This window comes from Marmota monax, unplaced genomic scaffold (assembly GCF_021218885.2).
Source record: "Marmota monax isolate L192 unplaced genomic scaffold, Marmota_monax_Labrador192_F-V1.1 WCK01_AAM20220418_F8-fsc00120, whole genome shotgun sequence".
Lineage (NCBI taxonomy): Eukaryota > Metazoa > Chordata > Mammalia > Rodentia > Sciuridae > Marmota > Marmota monax.
The window spans coordinates 1553502-1575045 of NW_026694424.1; the positions used below are offsets into that span (position 1 = coordinate 1553502).

Genomic DNA, 21544 nt, shown 5'->3' on the forward strand with positions numbered 1-21544 from the left:
ACCCTAATATTTGAGAACTGCTGTTCTAACGATGCCTCTCTTTCCCAATTCAAAATGACACCCTGACTAAGAAACAGTGTCTACTTCATGTGGCTGAATAAAATGATTTGACTTACTTAAAAAATTATTCCTTCAAAATTCTCTGACAATTTTCTTTGCTTATTTGCAATTTTCAGATACTTTAGCTTAAAAGCTTTGTGATACATTTTAGCTGGAGCAAAGAGAATCTCTTTTCTCCTGCCTCAAGAATGAAACTCCAGAAGTTTATTTTTAACTACTTTCAACAAGGTGATTTCCACTTGAGTCCAATCTTGCTTAAAGTGATGTTTACTGCTATGGAATATTCCTTGAACAAGATGAGGCTTAAGAATGGGATCTACTCTTGCCTGCTTTGTTGCCTTCACAGTAATGTTCAGCATCAAACTTACTACACATTTTACATGTTCGTTTTGCTTTTGATATTTCTAAATCCATGTGGAGGTGAGTCGTACGTAGGGAGGTGTCTTGCCTACATAATGCTGATTCCCCCAGACCTTGACCAGTATTTGGCACAATGCAGTCACTCAGAAGTTATTTGTTAAATGAATATGTGGATGTTCTTAGTTTTCCAGAATGTGTTTTACAGGTTCTGTAGATTTCAATGTTTATTAATTCATCAAAATGAAAATCATGATTTTTGTTCTTATTTTAATTGTGAGGATGCTTCGTTTCATAGGATCCTCAGAAAATCAATTATTTTTAAGTAACCTGAACAAAAGAATTCATTAAATGGATGTGGAAATATAACTCAGGGGTACACTCTAGGGTGACATGCATTGGAACATAATAGAGGAGGCTAAAATAGGAGAATTAGAGGCGATTTATGATATAAAACTAACACAAAAGAATTTTTCAGTAACTTCTGGCCATGTGAACATGTCTTTTTTAGGGATTATGTTTATGTACAAATCTGAAAGTAATGGTGCTAGGCCAAGCACCTCCCAGGGTGCAGTATTTCCACCTTCCTGTCTGCACACCTCACGGCTCCCACTTCACAGATGTTCGCTGTTTTCTCGCGTGTTGAGGATCCAATTTTGATACAGTAGACTTGGTTTCCACCCTTGAAGCACTTGGGGGGCAAGAGGCAGACACAACTGGAAGTGGAAGCTATGATGAGGGAGAAAGGGAGAGAGACAGTGTGACTTATCACAGGATTTAAAGGGTGTTATGGTTTGGAGATGAGGTGTCCCCGATAGCTCAGGTGAGACAAAATGGAGGAATGTTCAGATGAAATGACTAGATTATGAGAGCTGCAGCTTAACTGTGATCAATCATGTGATGGATAAATAATTTGAAAATACTGCTATACTGTATTCAGGTACAGTGTGGTTGGAAGAGGTAGGTGGCTGAGGGCATGATTTGGGAGTTTGTATTTTGTCCGTGGATCCTTATCTTCTCTCTGCTTCCTGGTTTCCCTGAGCTGGGTAGTTTTCCTCTGCTATACCTCTCTGCCATGATGTTCTGCCTCATTTAAACCCACAGCAAATGAATCAGTCGGCTGATCATGGACTGAACTTCTGAAATCATGAGCCCCAACTAAACTTTTCCTCTTCCAGGTTGTTCTTACCAGGTAGCTCAAGCACAGCAAAGAAAATCTAACTAACACAAAGGCTTAGTTTACTTGTCCCAAGTGGGGGGGAACTCCCTAGTGGCAATGACTGAGAAAGCTGAGACAATGGCAGTCACCCAAAAGACCCAACAGTGGTTAAATGGAGAGGCCTGAATGCAAGATGGCAGGGTGCACCCCTAAGCAGGATTCAGGAGTTGGGCTATCTCTGACCTCTGCCGGTTTCACTGCTCATATCCAGTCAGGATTTAAGCTATCTCTAGCACTTCCCTCTCAATCACCGCCCACATGGAGCTGCTAGTGTTCACCAAGCACTTCGCATGCTTTATTTAATTGACTAAAAACTATACTAGCTCCATTCTACATGGTATAGATTTAGTCAAATTTCAAAGGTCATTCACATTTTCCCCTAATCTTCCCTCTCCAGTATTAATGTTTCAACCTTCTCCATTCCAAGTGGATTAAATCCATCTCAGTTAAAAAACAAAGAAACAAAAAAGTCCCCAAGTGTCCAAGGTGCCAAAGTATTCCAGTGTTTGTCCTTTCCTTCACACCACTACCTTATTTTGCCAGACTAAGGTGTTCTTTTCTATTCCCGCCCCCAAGTGTACATTTTCTATAAGTCTCACCTCCTCTATGAAGCAATTCACAAACACTCAACCCCATCTTTTCCTCTACTAACTTTAAGAGTATACATTTTTCAGTACCACATTTGACATTTTCTTGTTAGCTTTCATATGTCCTTTTTCCCAAGACAATTTTAAGTGCTTTGTTTTTAGAACTTCAGTGGTTGATCATACACCTGGGTGTCCTACTCAGCTGTTAAACAGATGCTCAACTAATTCTGCTGGAACAATTGATCTTAAATTCTGGATTTGGGGTGCAGATATATGTATATAAGAAGAATTATATTTTATGGGTCTTTGAAACTGAAGTTAACACATTAAGGGAGTCAGCCTGCGTATCAGCAATGCTGTCTTTAATACCTATCTTCTATTAAGCAGAAGATAGTTATTACCTTTGCGTCTCATAGGAGAAAACAGGGAAAGGAAGTGAAGAATTACTTACATGTGCCATATGTACAGCCATCTTGCCCTTGGTAGGAAACATTTTGTGCAAAAATGCATTTCCTTTCTATGTTCTCTGTCAACCAACTAGAGAAGATTCTAGTTGTGGAAAGTCTCATCCATCATTGGAAGGAATAGAGTTTAGAGAAGTTCAAGGTACCATTCCACCTCTGGTAAGGAAATTGTTTTTCTTAGCTTTTGGAAAGGCCATGGTCACCCTTCTTTTAGTATGATCATAGTTTAAATGCTCTTAATCTGCTATATTTTTTTTTTTCAGACTACCAACACCAAAGGGCCCTTCCTACCACTTCCACTAATCAATCCTTGCACAGTCAGTTTTCACATTCCCAGGCTTAGGAAACCCTCCCAGGTCAGAAGATTTCTCTCTCCTACAGCTCTTATCACATGCTGCTGTGCATTAAAGTGATTCATGCAATTACTGTGCAATGTTACTCCTCCAACTACTGTGAACAATTTGAGAGGTACAAAGGGTCCTTTATCTTCTGCCCACTCAACAGGCCTTGTTCAGTGACTTCCACATATTGGATGCTAAATGGATTTTTTGCTGAATGAATTTCCCTTTCCTGTTGGTTGTTGGTGGATATTTTTGAAATTTAAACGGAACATTTAATATTCATAAAAAATAAGCTCCCTGGGGAAGCCATTTCTTTTAACTTTTGAAAAGTGAACTTTATGTTACTTTGAAGTTCTATTCTAAAGTGTTTCTTATTTCATTTTAGATAGAGAAGGAAAAGAGTAGCAAAGAGCACAATGTAATCAAGAACACCATTTAATCAAGGTGACATTCAATTCAACTCAAAATTACTAATATCCCAACTTGCTATGAGTAGGTGGAGTATAAAACACATTTCTAGCTTTCTCTTCCTTTGTAAATGCATTAGCTTATACATTGATGCTATTCTTTAGTGCTACTCCAAACAGAATTCTTGGTGACACTAACTTTTGTTCACCAGTTTAAGAAGCCCTGCAGAGACAGACCATATCTTTAGGGAAAAATGCTTTCAGTTTTCTGATTATGTTTGGGATTAAAATATATTTTAAATTACTTAAATCTCTTATTAAGAAATGAACAAGTGTTGGGTTGGTTGCCCCAAAATGTCCTGCTAGTTTGAGGAATACTGGTTAAGTATTCAAAATTTTTAGCAACTGCCGCCCCCCCCCCCCGCCCCAACTTAGATTTCTGAAGTCTTTGGGCACTTAGATGCAGGTATAACAGAGGGGTTATAGTACAGCAGATATTTGATGAAAGTTGTATGCTGTTAGTTAATTTTTGTTTGGACAGATTTGAAAAGAAAAATTTGTGGAAAAATAGCCAAAAGAAAAAAAAGAAATTATTTTTAATAAAAGAGTTTCATGAAGACTTTTCTTCATAACAAACAAAGAAGAATGGACACTAACCCTAAACACATTCCCAAATGTCTGACCCATCTACCATAGTATGAACAGGTAGATGGGTCAGGTATTTGGGAAATCCTCCCTGATATCCATATTCCTCTTATTTTATATATATATATATATATATATATATATATATATATATATATATATATATATATTTGAGAGAGAGAGAGAGAGAGAGAGAGATTTTTTTTTAATATTTATTTTTTAGTTCTCGGCGGACACAATATCTTTGCTTGTATGTGGTGCTGAGGATTGAACCCGGGCCGCACGCATGCCAGGCGAGCGCGCTACCGCTTGAGCCACATCCCCAGCCCTCTGTTTATATTTTTAATGATATTTTTATGTTACATTTTTTCAGAGAAAAAAAAACTTAGAGTTAGTACAAGAAGAATGCTGCAAAATGCCTTCAGGTTTTTTCTACCCAAATGATTGTTTCTGAGAGAGCTGGCATTGGGTAATGGTGTTAACCAAGCACCCAAAATATGAATAATAGAGTTTTTAAATCTATGAGATGAATTAAAAGTGTTTACAACTGGGCAATGTACATACAGGGCTCTGTTTTTCTGTATTTTGTGTGAAATTGTTTGGTTCAGATGTGGCATGAAGGTCAGCAGTTACAGGTATTCACCTCCTGACCTGTGGCCATTAAATGGCCTGTTCATCTGTGCCACTCGTGTGTACCCTCTCTCATGGGCCAACCTTTTGGCCTGTCAAAGAAGTTGAATCTTGATGAACAGCTTTACATGGATCAGGAAGAACTGGGTTTGGGTAATACCTCTTTTCTTTTTGGGACTGAGCTGATTGGGCCAGAAAATGAAAGAGAGAGCAAGAGGAACCCTATGATTTCTGCATTTCTTCTTGTAAACTAAGGAGGTTTTAGCAAAAGTTAGATGTAACAATTCAGCAAGTTCCCATTGGATACTTTACCTGCAGATTTGAGATACATTTTTGAAAATGTATTGCAAGGCAAATTTAGATGCCTATTTGAATTCTATTAATTCCTAATCTCTGACCATCTTTGTGTTTTATATGAAGCTTAGTTGGGGCTATTTCAGGGTCAGACTTCATCTTACATCAGATGTACTGCTGTGAAAATCCTACTTCCAAGAAATTCACAAATGTACTGCCAATAGCAACGTACTTATGGAAAATGGAGATTTAGTGCCTCTTCTTAAGAATTAAATTGGCAGAGATAGGAGCATGATTTTGAGACTTGGTGAAGGTGTGGGAGGACAGTCTCTATAATGTGTTTCAGATTGGAATACAATATGGTAAAATCATCTCTGGAAAGCAAGCTGATGCATTAAATCAGTCAAAACTTTATTCCTAAAAATAATACTTACTTAGAAATTCTATTTTCTGAGTTTTATCCTAAGGAAATAATCTTAAGTTATATATCTCTCTCTGTGATAGATTTATCTATCATAGCACTGTTGACAATAGAAAAATGCAGGGGGAAATTCAAGAATCAAAACAAAAATTGGTTAAATAAATCACAGAATGCCCATTTTGCAGAAATCGAAAATTATATGGAAGAATAACAGATGATGACGAGAAATTTGTTTTATGATCTATTAAGTGAACAGCAACAATTTATATATCACATAGAAAGTAATTATATTTTATTTTTTAAAATTTGCACTATGTGCAGGGTCACCCCTGAGGTGTGCAAGGCCCCAGGGATAATTTTTACGAGGGCATCTGTCTATATAAATAATCAGTCACCCAAATTAGTGTGTCAGCACCATACCAGTAGTCCAATATTAAGTAATCGTGAACAAGAAGACCCTACCAGTTAGTAGGAGCAATCTTGGTTGCTCTCTGGGAGTGAGGATCTACCTCTGGGCTGGAAGTGGCACCATAGGCATGAGTCACACAGCTCTGGGGGCATTTGGTTGATTTGCATGCATGGTGGGAAAGAGAGGCAGCAGAGGGTTGGAGAATTTCTATAGGAGAGAAACCAAGCCGGGGTCTCTATGTACTACTGTTTGCTCAGGGTATCTACTTGAAAAACATTGCCAGCCTTGGCTGATTCCAGGTACTGGAAGATATATCTAGCAATTGTTATCTATGTGAAACCTAGTCCTTCCTGGACTACACTGTTGGCCCCTTGTATGTTTGAACCATCCAAGAAAAAATTAGACAATTCTGACCTGAAGCATGAAATCAGAGAAATGCTCTTCTCACTGGGATCTAAGGTTTTACTGATTTCACTTGAATAGAAAAGAAATTGGAAAGATATACATCCACATTACAGTAATTATTTCTAATCATGATGGTTTTGTGCTGTTTAAATCATTAATTTTTTTTTGTATTTGGAATTGAACCCAAGGCACTTTAACCACTGTGTTACATACCTAGTCTTTTTAGTTTTTATTTTGAGACAGGGTCTCTCTAAATTGCTGAGAGTCTTGCTAAGTTTCTGAGACTGGCCTCAAACTTGAGATCCTCCTGAGTCACTGGAATTACAAGCATGTTTCCCCACCCCCTCTTCAACAGATAAATGGCTAAATAAATTGTGGTATATATACACAATGGAATATTACTCAGTCTTAAAGAAGAATGAAATTTTGGAATCTGCCAGTAAATGGATGGAAGTGGGGAATATCATGCTTAGCAAAATAAGCCAATCCCAAGGAACTAAAAGCTGGATATTTTCTCTGATATGTGGATGACAATTCACAATAAGTTGAGGGGTGGGGGCTAGGTAAGAATAGAAGAACTTTGTATTATATTGAGGGGAGTGAAGGGAGGGGAGGGGGTATAAGGAGGAAGGATAGTAGAATGAATTGAACATTATTACCATATGTACATATATGATTACACTACCAGTGAGATTTTACATCATGTACAACCAGAAGAATGAGAAGTTATACTCCATTTATGTGTGATATGTAAAAATTCATTCTACTGCCATGTATTACTAATTAGGACAAATAAAAATAAGTTCAAAAAAAATTTTCCCCCCCAAAATGTATTTTTTTTAATTAAGGAAAGGTTAGTTTTAAATTGATGAAGTGTAAATACCAAGATACACCATACCGTCTGAGATACATCATCAGGGAGAGCATGTCTAGGGACAGTTGTGGCTATGGCTTACCTGAACATTTTTCCCAGTCATAGCACGTGTCATAGCCACAGGGTTCCTTCTTTGTGCTATTGGATGCAAGTTTTATCCTTTCAAGTCTCCATTTTAACTGTGGTCCCTCTTGGCAGGTACCAATATGCAGGAAATGGAGTTTCTGATTATTTAAACATTTCTCCGCCAAAAACTTACAAGCAGATGAAGTCAAGTAATGGCTGGAATCCATATCAAACACACAGATATCTTCTGAGTAATGACTGCCCAAGGAAGGAAAGCAAGCATTTATATATGAAGATCCGAAAACATAGATGGCACTTAGTCGATTTAATACGTAAACTTACCACCCAGTTTTCTTCCCTCATTTTTTTTTTGCCCAATTTCCCCACTTTCAGTCCCTCATTGCATCTTGCATGCTGCCTGGGATTCATTTTTTTAGTCTTGGTATTCCTCCAAATTGACTTCAAGCTAATCAAAAGAATGCAGTAATAAAGATCTTCCATAATTCGACTTCAAACAACTTTCTTTTCTAAAATTATTTTCTCATTTTCCTAAACATCTCTTTATCACCTGATGGTTGCTTTGATTGTTTTCTTGACTGCTAAGATAATTCTTCCTTTTCTGCCATCCAGCCCTGCTCAGTCGGCACTGTGTTATCTCTCTTCTCTACCTATGTATATCCAGCTCAGTGTCTGGTGACATTTTCAAGTTCACCCAGATCAACCCAGCCCATGACCTTGAGTAGCTTCTCTGAATTCTAAACTACTCATTAAATTGAAACATCAACTTAGAACATGTAATATGGATTCTAGAACATTATATTGTTTTTCAAGCGTGTGCTGTGATTAAGAGGATGAACATTTAAATCGTTCCCCATATAACTTGTTTCATCTTCCTGAATAGATAGATGGGGCCTGTTACCATCCAGAGGTAACAAGTGGCCACAGTTTTTTTTTTTTTTTTCTCTTGTTGAGAAATCAAGTTCTCCTTGATTATTCCAAATTTGAGTTTCTTGTCCAATGTCAACCTTAAAGTCAACATGCCAATATGAAAGACTGTTCCCAGGAACTAGAACCCCAAACTGAGAGCAAAAAGCTGTGGCTCCTGTAACACCTTAAACCCCACATAAAAAAAGATTTGAAGTATATAGGAGGTGGGTGGAGAGGAAAATCAGAGTTAAAATAGGATTTCCAGGACACAGCTTGTATTCTCAGGATTTGGTATCACACAGAAAAAGAAAGAAGCTTCCTCTGATTAAATAGACAATGTGAATGTCCTGTGTATCTTCCAGAAGACCATCTACTGGTGAGGAGACTGTAGTGGCAAGAAGCCACATGGAGGAGGGTAGACAGAGTCACCTTTGGGCTGAATTATGTCATGGAGTTAGATGGAAAAGCACCCTGTTGGGGCTGGGGCTGGGGCTCAGTGGCAGAGCACTTGCCTAGCATGTGTGAGACACTGGGTTTGATCCTTAGCACCACATAAAAATAAATAAAGGCATGCTGTCCTTCTACAACTACAGAAAATGAATTTAAGAAATTTAAAAAAATTGATGAATAATTTCAATCTTTTAAAAATTAAAAAATAATGAAAAAAGAAAAGCACCCTGTTGGACTCTCCAAAAACAACATTTGCATCCTCACACACAAAAAAAAGATCTGAAGTATATAGGAGGAATATGAGAGCCCAGAGGAATATTAGAGCCCAAAGTAAAGCGTGAAATATTCCCAACTGGGCAGAGTCTTGGCTTTCTACCTAAGCATCCATTCTTTCACCTCTTCAGTAATTGAACTCTAATTTTACTCAGAATGGTCATGTGTCCCACTAAAGAAAGACATTCCTTGCAGGTGCCTGTGGCTCTGGGAATAAGAAAAAGTTAATGAGATAGAAGCAAAGGGTAAGTCTTCTGGGAAAACTTAAAAAGAAAGAATGCACTCTGATTTTGGTCTCCCTTCCTGTTCCAGCAGTTTTGACTGTAAAATAATTTTAAGGATGGCAAAACTGAGAACAGAAAAGAAATTCTGTCTTATGGAAAATGGGGGAACCACCAAGCCAGCTCTGGACCACCCATCTCTACATTTATTTTGTGACATAAAGAAACAATCTTTTATCTTCAGTGAATGCTACTTTGATTGCTTTTAAATTCAGCCCAAACTACCCCTTAAATTAACGAGCAATGTTGACACTCCAGTTTTGTTTAGTATGGAAAAGGCAGTTAACCAACAAAGAGGAGACAGTCATGGAAGTCATGTGAGGACATGTCATTTTTCTTCTTTATGATTCCCAGCATGAAGAAAAAATAATCAAGTGGCAAAGATGTGTGTGTGTGTGTGTGTGTGTGTGTGTCTGTGTGTTTGAGGTCCATGATCACACCACTTCCTCTATTTACTTCAAGCTATTGTAGTTGCAACCTTTTCCTGTTCTTAGTAGGGGAAAGGAAGGCTTTTTAGCATAGTTGAGTTTGGCATTTTAAAATGGAGAAGAGTAATTTAAAACTGAAGTGAAACTGTTAAAAAAAAAAAGCTATGCAAACTTAGGGAAATAGGCTGAGAAATAATTTTAAAATTTGCTGCCCAGTGGGGAAGGAGCAGTTCCATAGAGCACAGGGTCATCAGTTATGTGAAAATTAATATGCCTCATGTGTGTGCGTCAGGAGCTCAGCTTTTCCATCCAGCCAGAAAGACAATTTTTTTCCAATTTGCCAACACAATCCACTTACCCACAGTCTTCTTCGGGAGACATACAAATGCATTCAGATCCTGACTGTTTTTGACCTGGCTGACAATGCCCTTTTAATTTTGTCAGAATATCTGAAACAAAAGAAAAGAGAGAAAAGAACAGTGCACAGTGTGGATTCCCGTTGATAAGCATGAATTTAGGAGAAAAACCAAGGGCCAAGGGTTCTCATTTATCTCCTAGAGTTCAATCATTCATTTCAGCTTCTTCAAATAGGTTGTCATGAAATATTCCTGCTGAAATGTCCTTTCCAGCTCACCTACACAGTCATTTCCCATCCAGAAATGCTCTGAAGTTCAGAGAACTAAAGAAAATAAATTGATGGAATTTTTGTTCATTTGTTTTTCAAGTGCTCATTGAACATCTGTGATGTTCCCAGCACTCTGCTAGGTTCTGGGGATAGTGGGTTGGGCAAAACCTGACCTGGTCTGTGCCCACAGAATTTGCAGTCTTGTGGGGCAGGCGGACATTGATCAAACACAATAATACATGTAGAATTGCAGCCATTATTAAGGCTATTAAAGAGAAAGCATATAATCAAGCAAATTGACGTAGTGGAAAGGTTAGGAATGGCCAAATAGGGAGGAAGACTGTTTGAAGCAGAAGGAACATCACGTATGAAAGTGCTCCCCAGGGAGGCAGCATGTGACTTTCCTGGAACTGAAAGAAGGGCAGGTTGTTGTGGTTGAAGTGCGGAAAAGCTAAAACATGAAATACGAAATGGCCTGAGAAGCAGGAATGTGGTCAGCTGTGCATGGTATAACAAGGGCCTTTTTCTCTTCATTTGCTAAGCAGTGGAAGGTCTTTGATCGGGTTTTAAGCAGGGGGTGGTGTGAAAAAAGTCAAGTATGGGTTTTGAAAAAGAAATGGATCCTGGCTTCTGTGCAGAGAATAGATTTGGAGAGGCATGGGGATTCAAGAGAGGCATGTTAGAGGATCCGTGGGGCTATTATGGTAATTTGGGTGAAGGGGATGGTAATTTGGGTCAAGGTGCCCTAGGTGAAGTGAAGAGAAATGGATGCATTTGAGTTATACACAGCATGTTAAAACCAATGATATTACATATTATGGTAAGTTGTGAGGGCTTTCAAGTATGATCCTTAGGTTTCTGATTTACATAAGAGACTAGGCATTGTCGTCTTATCTGAATGCAAAATTTTAGATGATGCTTAGTTTTAGGGAGAGAAAGGAGACGAATGAACAGTCCTCCTCTACATTTGTTGAATTTATGGTATCTTTTAGGGGAAACCAAGGGGAAAACCTTGGTTACCTTTGTTTATACTGAGGCCAACCCAGAGAACCTTTAGACTGGTTCTGTTGGGCCTGAAACTGACCTCCTGAGCATGTTGGATGAAACCAAAGAAGCCAGAATTATACAGGCAGAGAGGCAAGGGTCAGATCCAGAGAATGGAGGCATTGAAATGTTAATTCCTTCAGAGCCCTTCCTCCACCATCACAATCTGCCCCTGTTGCTAAGGTAACCTGTCCCAGGGATTGTCCCTCTTCTCAGGGAGTTGTTAATTACCATTCCTTCCTGACTGGATCACTGCTTCTGGCCCCTTGAGCCCCCTGTTTTCCACCTTTTGGCCATCCAGCTGAGCTTTCCCGGGGCCTGGTCGTGTATGCACTTCTTGGGATACCAGGATACCAGCTATGGCCCTCCTCTTCCTCCAGGGAGAAGTCTATGTTCCCGTTTTAAAATAAACCCTGCTTTATATGCTTGCCTCGGTGTGCTTCTCTAATGTTATACTTCAACACGTGAGGGAGCAAAAGTCATCACCGGTGATTGGTGGTATCACCACCTTCTTTGATCTGGATCTAATGAATTCGACCCCCACAGGACTAGAATGGCCTTTGGGAACCAATTAATTGTCAAAGGTGGAAAACTGGCAGTATGAAGAAATTGTCATCGATTGCAGGACAGAACAGTGGGCTCAACCCACAGTCTCCCCTCTTAGCCTATTAGGTGGAAGGTCTGAAAAAGGAAGGAGAGGGGTTTAGGCAAAAATAAAGATTGGAAAGATCCATAGGTTTTCCTCTTCACAGCTATTTCCATTTCTTACTATTATCCTCTGTTAAGACCCTCATTCCCTCTGGTGAAGTCTGGCCCAGAACCTTTATAAACATAGAGGCCTGTAGCTCTGGAAAGTGGCAGCTACTAGGATTTGCAATGACATGGGATTGATCTTCTTTGGTTTCTTATAGAGTTTTGCTCCTTTGCCCTTTGTAAAGGCCAGAAAAAGGCCCCAAAGAGAACCAACTGTCGAGTGGCCCAGAGCACTGCTCTGTCACTGCTGGTTTGAAATGGTCAGTGGCCACATGCTAGGGGCCTTTGGTCTTCCCCACAGCCTCACGTTGAAGCTGCTGCTGGCTCTAAGCTGCCCACCATGTGCAGCACAGGGGCAACTTGGAAATGAGCAATTCTTTCATCTTTGACGTGCTGAGGGCAAGAGGATCTTCTGAGGTGCTGCTGGAGGTGTTGGGTTCTCAGAAGGAAGAAAAAGAAACTGCAGCATCTTGCTTCTTCATGGGTAAAACCCTTTTTCACACTGAAAGAATCAATAATCTTTCCTGGCTACGTGACAGCTTAAAAGTCTCTTTACCTCCTGAGTCCAGGTTGTCCTGCAAAGGTGGTTGATAAATCATTGCTTTGAACTATGAGAAACCCTGCGTAGTGAAACGTTGCTTTGGGGAGCCTGGTGGTAAGAGGGTGCCCAGGGAACGCCCATTTGCAAGATGATTCCTGTTGATGGGGAAGTTCTCTGTTTGTCATGGAACTCACTAATTCAAAAAGCTTTGATTTCTAAATCCCATCCTGTCCTGAGGTAGAAGAGATGGGCACAACCTGCTAAGCCCAAACAACTTGTTTTTCCCATCTTCCTTCTGTTTTCCTAAAGAAGTTTTTCACACTCGGTCCTTTCACTGTACCTTCCCAGCAAAATGACTGCTCGGGCCCCATTTTGTGGTTAGATCCAGTCTCCATCAAAGCTGGACCATCCAACAGTGTCCCCTGCTTTTCACTAACAAATGAGTCTAATCTTATTTCTATAGTTCTAATTAATTTTCTTGGATTTCTAGCTCATCCCTGTGTAGGTTAAGCATCCAGCCGCTGCACTGTCTTTTTCTTTCTCTGACTGCTTTCCTTAGTCTTTCTGTCAATATTATGTAAGATACGATATTCACTTCCTTTATACAGATACAGAGCATGAGCAGACATCCCCAGCCCCCATACCAGCTGACTATCTCACACTGAACTTGCATGGATTGAGGGCCCTTCTCTTCTAAAATTGTGCATTATTTGATTTCAACACATCTATGTGTTTCCTGAGAGTCAGCTTTGTTTGTTTTCAAATCTACTTATGCCAGATATCGTTGTATAAATTGATTCAATATATAAATTGGCAGAGGGTGAGAAACAGAATTTTTAAAATAAAAACCAAGGTGAATTTTTTGATCAAGTAAATAAAAGAGATTTGCAAAAGTCACTTTTGAATTAGTTGTGGATGAAACCACTGAAAGATTTAGGAGAAGGTATACAAAAATTCAAAACATTCTCTAAATATTTTGCTTTAAAAATGTTTTAAAATTTTCTTTTCAAAATAATGGTTCTCACCTCTAGTAGAACATTTGGATTAGCTAGGAGAGTTCTTATTAATTTTGCTTATTTTGATTAGAATTTTTATTAATTGACACACAAAAATTGTCCACATTTATGCAATCTCATGTGATGTTTGGATACATGTATACACTGGGTAATGTTTAAATTGGAGTGAATAAATCTATGTCACCAAATAGTTGTCATTTCTTTTTTGATGAAAACATTCAAAAACCATTCTGACTAGAGGATTAAAAAAAAAGAAAGAAAGAAAGAAAACCCACCAATGCTGATCCCATTTTAGCTCAATGACCATAGTCTGAAGAATGTGCCTGGAGCAGATTTTTAGAAGTTCACCATCTGGAGGTAAAAACCTTTGTTTTAGAGAAGTTGATACAAAAAAAACGTAGATGATTGTTATGGTTTAGATATCAGGTGTCCCCCAAAGGCTCATGTGTAAGACATTGCAATAAAGTTTACAGGAAAAATGATTGGGTTATGAGAGTCTTTCCCTGATCAGTGCATTAATTTCTTGATAAGGATTAACTGGGTGGTGACTGTAAGCATGTGGGGTGTGGCTGGAGGAGGTGGGACATTGGGGGCATACCTTTGGGGTATTTATTTTGTCCATCATGAGGGGAGATTCTCAGTCTGCTTCCTGGTGCCATGTCCCCCAGCTGTTTTTCTCTGCCACACTGTTCTGTTATGATGTTCTGCCTCGTCTCCGACCCCGAGGAATGGAGTTGGCCATTTGTGGACCTCTGAAATCATGACCCCCCCCCCCCAATAAACTTTTCCTCCTCTAATTGTTTTTTTCAGGTCTTTTTAGTCATAGCAGTGAAAAAGCTGGCTAAAACAATGATAAATGAAGTTCATTTTGTTCGAAGAGCGTTAGGAAATTTCTGTTTTAGGTTAATAGTGACATGTGTACGTAATTTAGTGTATTTCTTACTTCTTTATGGCTCCCCTCTTGAACAAAAATTTCAGTTAGCCTTCAATTTATGTTGTTTTATGAGAGATCTTCAACTTCTTCTAAATATTAAGGTTTTATATTGGAAGAAACTCGAACTCACCCTATAAAATTTGAAGACATCCACTCAACCACTTACTTATTATTTGCTGCCTGAAACCATCTACGTGGGGTAGACTATGACCTAGCCTTCCAGTGGAATCTTCTGCTTTCTGACTCCAAAACACAATGAAGTAATAGCACTGTTGTAGATATAATCTCAGGGATCTTGGCCTTATCAGAATTCTGAATCCTGAGCTGCTACTTACCTTCTTCACAGGCGAGTGAGTTTGAAATGGGTGGTGTCCAGGAATCCCCCTGGCATGTGTACCGTGATGGCCCAGCAATCACAAAACCTTTGGGGCAGGTTAGCTCAATGGATTCCCCAATTTTATATGTTCTCTGGAATGGTGTAAGGGTCAGGCCTTCTTGGACAGCTGGCTTGAGACACTCTACCCCTGCAGGGAGAGCAACATTTCAGATGTGGTTAGCGATGCAAACGACTGTAGGCAGGTTGTTTATGACTCAAAAGGTGATGTGACTGAGATTTGTTTAGCTGTTTCCCCTGAGACAATTCTCTGAAAAACTTCTGTGAGTCCTGGTATCTGAGATTGCTTTCTATCAAACTGAGTCCAGACATATCCAACTTTCATTAGTACATCACTGGGACCTTTTACTTTCAAAGAACAATTTCCTTTCCTTTTCTATCTTTTGGGTTTTCCCCAAAGTGAGTTACCATGTTTTGAGTGGCACAGAGGTAGAACATTATAATTGACACTAGTCTTAACTCTGATGCAACATATCCCATAATAATGCATAGGGTCCCCATTTGGGCATTTTTGATTATCAGTGTTTACTGTAGCATGTCTGTGCACAGGACCTACAAGCTCATTCATTGTCTCAGCAGAGGATGTCAGTGTGCTCCAAGAACTGTGCCCCAGAGAAAACTGCATCTCACATGGAATCCCATTTCTGATACACAAAGAGTCTAAGTATCATCTTCTTGGGACTCATCAATTTGTATCAATTTGTACACAAGGGCAAGACAGATGTCTGCAGTTAGATATGGTTTGCAGACTTCCTGTATTTCTTTTTAAGAGCATGCTTCACAGTTTTCTGTGCATGAGGCTAATATGCAGGGGCAGAAGAACTGAAACACGAGACATTTTGAAATCTAATTTTAGCAAATGAGCTCCATTTACTGCTTCACTAAATCTTTTCACCATAGTTACTAAAAAATAGTAAAGTGTACTGATCTGAGGGTGTGATTTTTTTCTATTTATATTGGACACATTCAGAATAGTCACACAAAATGTTTTCCCAGTTCTCACGTTGGCATTCTATATCTCCTTGACTCCAGGTCCCGTCTGGTAGGCATCTGAAGTACTGGTATCCAACAGCTCTGAATCCAGTAAGGCATGAAATCTCAATTTCTTCCCCAACTGAGTACAGTTTCTTTTCATTCTAGAATTAAAACAGAACCCCCCAAATTATTAATTCAACAAATTACCATATATAAACATCTCAGGTCAACCTGAATTCTGTCTATTCCATCACCTACAAATAATTTATTCCATCACCTACATATAATTTAAAAATGTTATTCATCTTGTAGTAACCCATTTGTTATTATATACTTTTCTAATTAATAGATAATTAAAGTACAAATACTGTCATGTAGGGATAGGGCTTACTAAAATCTTTAACCAGTACCACCAAAAAAAAGGAAGAATAAAATTTTCAAGATGAAAATGGATCTTATATTTCTAAGTTTTGAATATTAACTTTCACCTACTTTTTTATCCCATAAAATCTACATGCTACTAGTGAGACACAATTACCTACCATTCTTCAAACATAATTCTCTTCTGTGCCTCTATTTCTTCAGTTGCCCCTCTCTCTCCACTAAACACATTTTTTCCTCTCTCTCAAGAATCAGCTCAAATAGAACGTCCTCTGTGAAAACTGCCTTGATTTCCACAGCTTATGGTATATCATCCTTTCAGTGCTGGGGGCAACCTACAGAGCTCTGTTTTATAAGGTTTATCACATTTATAAGCCCCATGTTGACTCTTGGTGGCAACTCTACAGATCTCTGTCTCCCAAATACTTACACAGGCCTTAATAACTTTGAAACTATGCAACCACTATCCCTCCTGGGGGGACTTGTAATGCGACATCCTCTCCCTTTACTAAGAGGCAGGAGAGTGCCAGGAACTGCCTGGTCAGTTATTCTCTGAGAACTGCAGTTGGGGTTCTGAAGGAAGGTGAAGGCTCAGTTGTCAATGTTTACTATTACTTGGGCACATGATTTAACTTGTCCCCTGGAAGAGTCCTAATTTCCTGGATATATAAAACTGTCCTACTGTTGATTATTGCAGATGTGTCTTTGTTTCCAAGCAAAATGGAATGATGAATAGGATTAATGATTTCAGTGTCTTATTCAAAGACTGCACACTATTTTTTCATGAATTTCTCCTAAAATAAATGATTGTCTTGAACATTTGTTGTTTCCATTTCTCTTACAAAGCTATTATCTACATGTGTATGTTGTAACCATTAAGCTTAAACCACACATCTGCTAGACTGACTAAACAAGAAAACTTTGTCTAAAGTCACTGTCACTTGCCTACAGGAATAGGACTTGTCTTGATCACTGAACAGATGTCCCCATGCGTAATAACATGATTATTGTAACCTGGAGTTAGGTGTGTCTGTCTCTGAATCCATACAAGGAACATTTTCCTGTTGTGACATATGACTAAATCAGCCAGGGTCACTCCAGGAGAACTAGGCTGGCATGAATTAGTGACACACACACAGAGAAATACCTTTTTATCTGGGTTCTGTGACAGTCCCTCTGACCCAGTTCCCACGAAGGAGGCAAGGCAGGTAAGAAAGAGAGGGAGCATGCCTCCAACCTGGGTTTTATTAATGGGGAGAGCTAATACATGGAACATTCTATCCAAACAAAACAAAACAAAACAAACAAACAAATAAACAATGGCAAAAGGTAGAATTACAACAAACAGGTGGGTGTAACTCAACCCCATCTGGTGATGCCCACTCCCAGAGCTGCACCTTTCTTATCAGAGCAGAGGTAAAGTTCACTTGCATTGCAGAGTGCAATACCTCTTTGCTGAGGACTTCAAGATGTGTGCATAGTTCCTGTTCAGGGTGGCCCCTGAAATTTTCCTACTAGGAAATCCAAAATAAGTGCTCATTAGGAAAAAGTAAGGTTGTATTACTTTTGAGTAAAAACTGTTGGCAGATAGAGATCAAACCTTTATAATAAAACAAGGAGTGAATTTATTAATGAAAATAAAAACATACTGCTGTGGTTTGAGTGTCCCCTTCTAAACTCATGTTGAATATTTAAGTGTCATTGTGACAGTATTAAGAGACAATTAGGTCATGAGGGCTGGTCGCCCTCATGAATAGATTAATGCCATTATCCTGATAAAAAGATAAGTTCTGCTCCATCCTTCCTCTGTGACTCAGAATGCTCACTTGCCCTTCATCTGTGTTATGACCTTATGATACAGCACTAAGCCCTCATTAGTGTTGGTGCCATAATTTTGAACTTGCCAACTTCCAGAATTGTGAGTTAAATAAATATCTTTTCTTTATAAATTACTCAGTTCTTAGTATTCTGTTATATCAACAGAAAATTGACTAAGACACATAACATTTAATTTTATAATGGAGTCATAAGAATCATAAATTACTGTTTAGAGACTTTGCATGTTTTTAAAATTAGGATGTCAACAGTTTTAACATTTTTTTTTCTGTGAAGCTATAATGGATTAAAAGTTATTTAGGTAGTTGGATCTGATCAAATGTAATTTTGACAATACTGTTTTAGAGCAGGACCAGCAAACCTTTTCTATAAAGAGCTGGATAGTCAGTTGCAAGCCATAAGGTGTCTGTCACAAGTATTCACCTCTGCCATTATTCTGTGAAAGTAGTCATAGACAGTATATAAATAAATAAATGTGACTGTGTTCTAATAATACTTTATTTTCAAAAAGTAGTAGGCCAGATTTGGTCATTAGAGCATAGTTCGCTGGCCCTTGTTCTAATGGATTAATTCTCAAGGCGAGACTTCCTGACCTAACAGCATCAGTACTGTGTTTGATATGGAAACTTTGGGGCTTCACCCAAGACCTACTGAATCAGAAACTGTGGGAAAGGGACAGTGACCTAACAATCTCTTCAGTGCTTTGGTGAATTTGAGAACCTCTGTTCTAGAATAAACACTAGCTAAAATTACCTCCCTCCAATAATTTTCCTCCTTTTAAAATCTTCAGGCATGATACTTTGCACATAGACAGAACATAAGTGACCAGGAAACACACATTAGCTCAGCCTATAGCCCATGGATATTTATGTGCTAGGCTTGGAGAATCAAGGGTTACTGATCTTTAATCATAAATGTGATAAAATTGGAAAAACACTAATTTAAAGGTTTAAGAAATGTAAAATGAATAGGGACCATGCCTTCTGTGATCAATTTTAAGTATTATGTATCTACTGAAAGATTTACATCTAAAGCCAGACTGTTTGAGGACTGCATTTGATTTTCAGAAAAAGCATAAAACCATTCTGTGGCTTAATAAAAACAGATTAAATTAAAAGGTGCATTACAATGGTATTGACTGCTTCAGGATTCTACAGATTCCTCACCTTATCAGACAGTACAGACACAGGGACTTCTATGATAGATTATGGCTAACTCTAGTTTATCTTTTTTGATGACATACCTTAAATGAAGGCATTATTTTTCTCAAACTCAGAAATAAACAACCAGACTTAGTTGAAGATTGTTACAAGTCATCCAAACCTATATTACGCAGAAGTTCCATTCTCTATTCAACAAATATACCATTATCATTTGACTAAGTGGTACCAAGGAACACAAGCAACCTACTGTCCTTTGATCAAATAAGCAGGCATGAAGACATCTTCAGTGAGTTCAAGATGAAAGAGTGGTCAAGCATTCTAAATATTACTTTGATTACATAAAAATATTACAAAGATTATAGAAATTGAAAAATAATAACTCCACTTAAAAGAAAATACACATTTTTCAAGTTTGTTTTTGTTTTTTAACTTCAAAACAAACTGAAGGTCAAGATACTTACCCAGATAAATCCATTTTCTGGAAGAACTGGCTGAAGACATCCAGAGTCTACTTCTAGCTCAGGAAGATCTACCTCTTTAATTTCTTCATCATCGCTGATACATGGCTGCCCACTAAAAGGGGAAACAATGTGTGTATATGTTCACATATATTTACACACTGATTACATACATGTATGTAGATTGAATGGAAAATATTACTCAGAGACAAGGGTGACAGCAGATTCAATGCTTCACTAATAAGTTGTGTTGACATAGATAAAATTTGAGAGAAAAGGCCCAGTGGCCCGCGGAGGGGCAGAGCTTCCAATCACTCCTGCAAGGTAGGCGGGCCTGCGACCCACCGGCAGAAGAGGAGCAGCGGCCTGCTGAGAGGCAGAGCCGCCCCCTCCCCCTGCGCCGGCAAGGTAGACGGAATTGTGACCACCCACAGAACAGGCCCAGCGGCCTTCTGAGGGGCAGAGCCGCCCCCCACCCCCTACGCCTGCCAGGTAGGCGGAACTGTGACCACCGACAGAAAAGGCCCAGTGGCCCGCGGAGGGGCAGAGCTTCCAATCACTCCTGCAAGGTAGGCGGGCCTGCGACCCACCGGCAGAACAGGCGCAGCGGCCTGCTGAGAGGCAGAGCCGACCCCTTCCCCCGCGCCTGCAAGGTAGACGGAACTGTGACCACCAACAGAACAGGCCAGACCTGCAACCGACAGACAGAACAGGCCCAGTGGCCTGAGGAAGGGTAGAGCCGCCCCCCCCCCGCGCCTGCAAGGTAGGCGGACCTGCAACCCACTGGCAGAACAGCCCCAGAGGCCTGCAGAGGGGCAGTGCCGCTGCCTGCAAAGTAGGCAGAACTGCGACCACCGACAGAACAAGCCTAGCGGCCCGCAGAGGGACAGAGCCGCCGCCCGCGCCTGCAAGGTAGGTGGACCTGCTACCGACCAGCAGAGCAGGCCCAGCAGCCTGCCGGCGTGGTAGGCACATTGCCCCAATTGGAGGAGGGGCAGAGCCGCCGCCCGCGCCTGCGAGGGAGACTTTGCAACTATACAAGACCAATATAAATATATAGGGGGAAAATTCAATAGCACAACAGTTTCACCAAGTAGAAAGGAACGCAAACAGTATGAAGAGACAAGGAAAGAAAGGACCACAAGCAATGCAGGTCAACTCAACGTTAGAAGAGGTAATAGCTGCAGCAGATGGAATGTCAGATAAAGAATTCAGGATATACATGCTTCAGATGATCTGGAGCCTCAAGGAAGACATCAGACAGCAAAATCAGACAATGAAAGATCACTTCAACAATGAATTACATAAACAAATCCAAGAAGCAAAAGATCAACTATACAGGGAGATAGAGGTTATAAAAAACAAACAGAAATCCTAGAAATGCAGGAAGCAATAAACAAACTTAAAAACTCAATTGAGAATACTACCAGCAGAGTAGAACACTTAGAAGATAGAACATCAGACAATGAAGATAAAGTATTTCAACTGGAAAAGAACATAGACAGCTCAGCAAGACTGTTAAGAAACCATGAGCAGAACATCCAAGAAATATGGGATAACATCAAGAGACCAAATTTAAGAGTCATTGGGATACAGGAAGGGACAGAGTTTCAAACCAAAGGAATGAGCAATCTATTCAATGAAATAATATGAGAAAACTTCCCAGACTTGAAGAATGAGACAGAATCCCAAATCCTAGAAGCCTACAGGACGCCGAATGCACAAAATCATAAGAGATCCACACCTAGACACATTATAATGAAGATGCCCAACATACAGAATAAGGAGAGAATTTTAAAAGCTACAAGAGAAAGGAAGCAGATTACATTTAGGGGTAAGCCAATCAGGATAATAGCTGATCTTTCAACACAGACTCTGAAAGCTAG

At 39.4% G+C, this 21544-nt stretch overlaps 1 protein-coding gene across 4 annotated transcripts in view; it reads right to left on the reverse strand.

Annotated features, from left to right (window-relative positions):
* Nucleotides 1–670: 670 nt before the first annotated feature.
* Nucleotides 671–21544, reverse strand: part of C6 (complement C6) — an 83765-nt gene continuing 62891 nt past the window's right edge. For 3 of the 4 annotated variants that reach the window (XM_046468289.2, XM_058570733.1, XM_058570734.1), the window contains 6 exons: nucleotides 19662–19773; nucleotides 15849–15981; nucleotides 14787–14975; nucleotides 9897–9987; nucleotides 7196–7437; nucleotides 671–1146 (listed from right to left, as the gene is read on the reverse strand). In XM_046468289.2, the coding sequence (XP_046324245.1) occupies nucleotides 965–1146; nucleotides 7196–7437; nucleotides 9897–9987; nucleotides 14787–14975; nucleotides 15849–15981; nucleotides 19662–19773 (949 nt within the window). In that variant the 3' untranslated portion in view covers nucleotides 671–964. The remainder of the gene's footprint in view (nucleotides 1147–7195; nucleotides 7438–9896; nucleotides 9988–14786; nucleotides 14976–15848; nucleotides 15982–19661; nucleotides 19774–21544) is intronic. The other variant, XM_058570735.1, reaches the window with a different exon arrangement.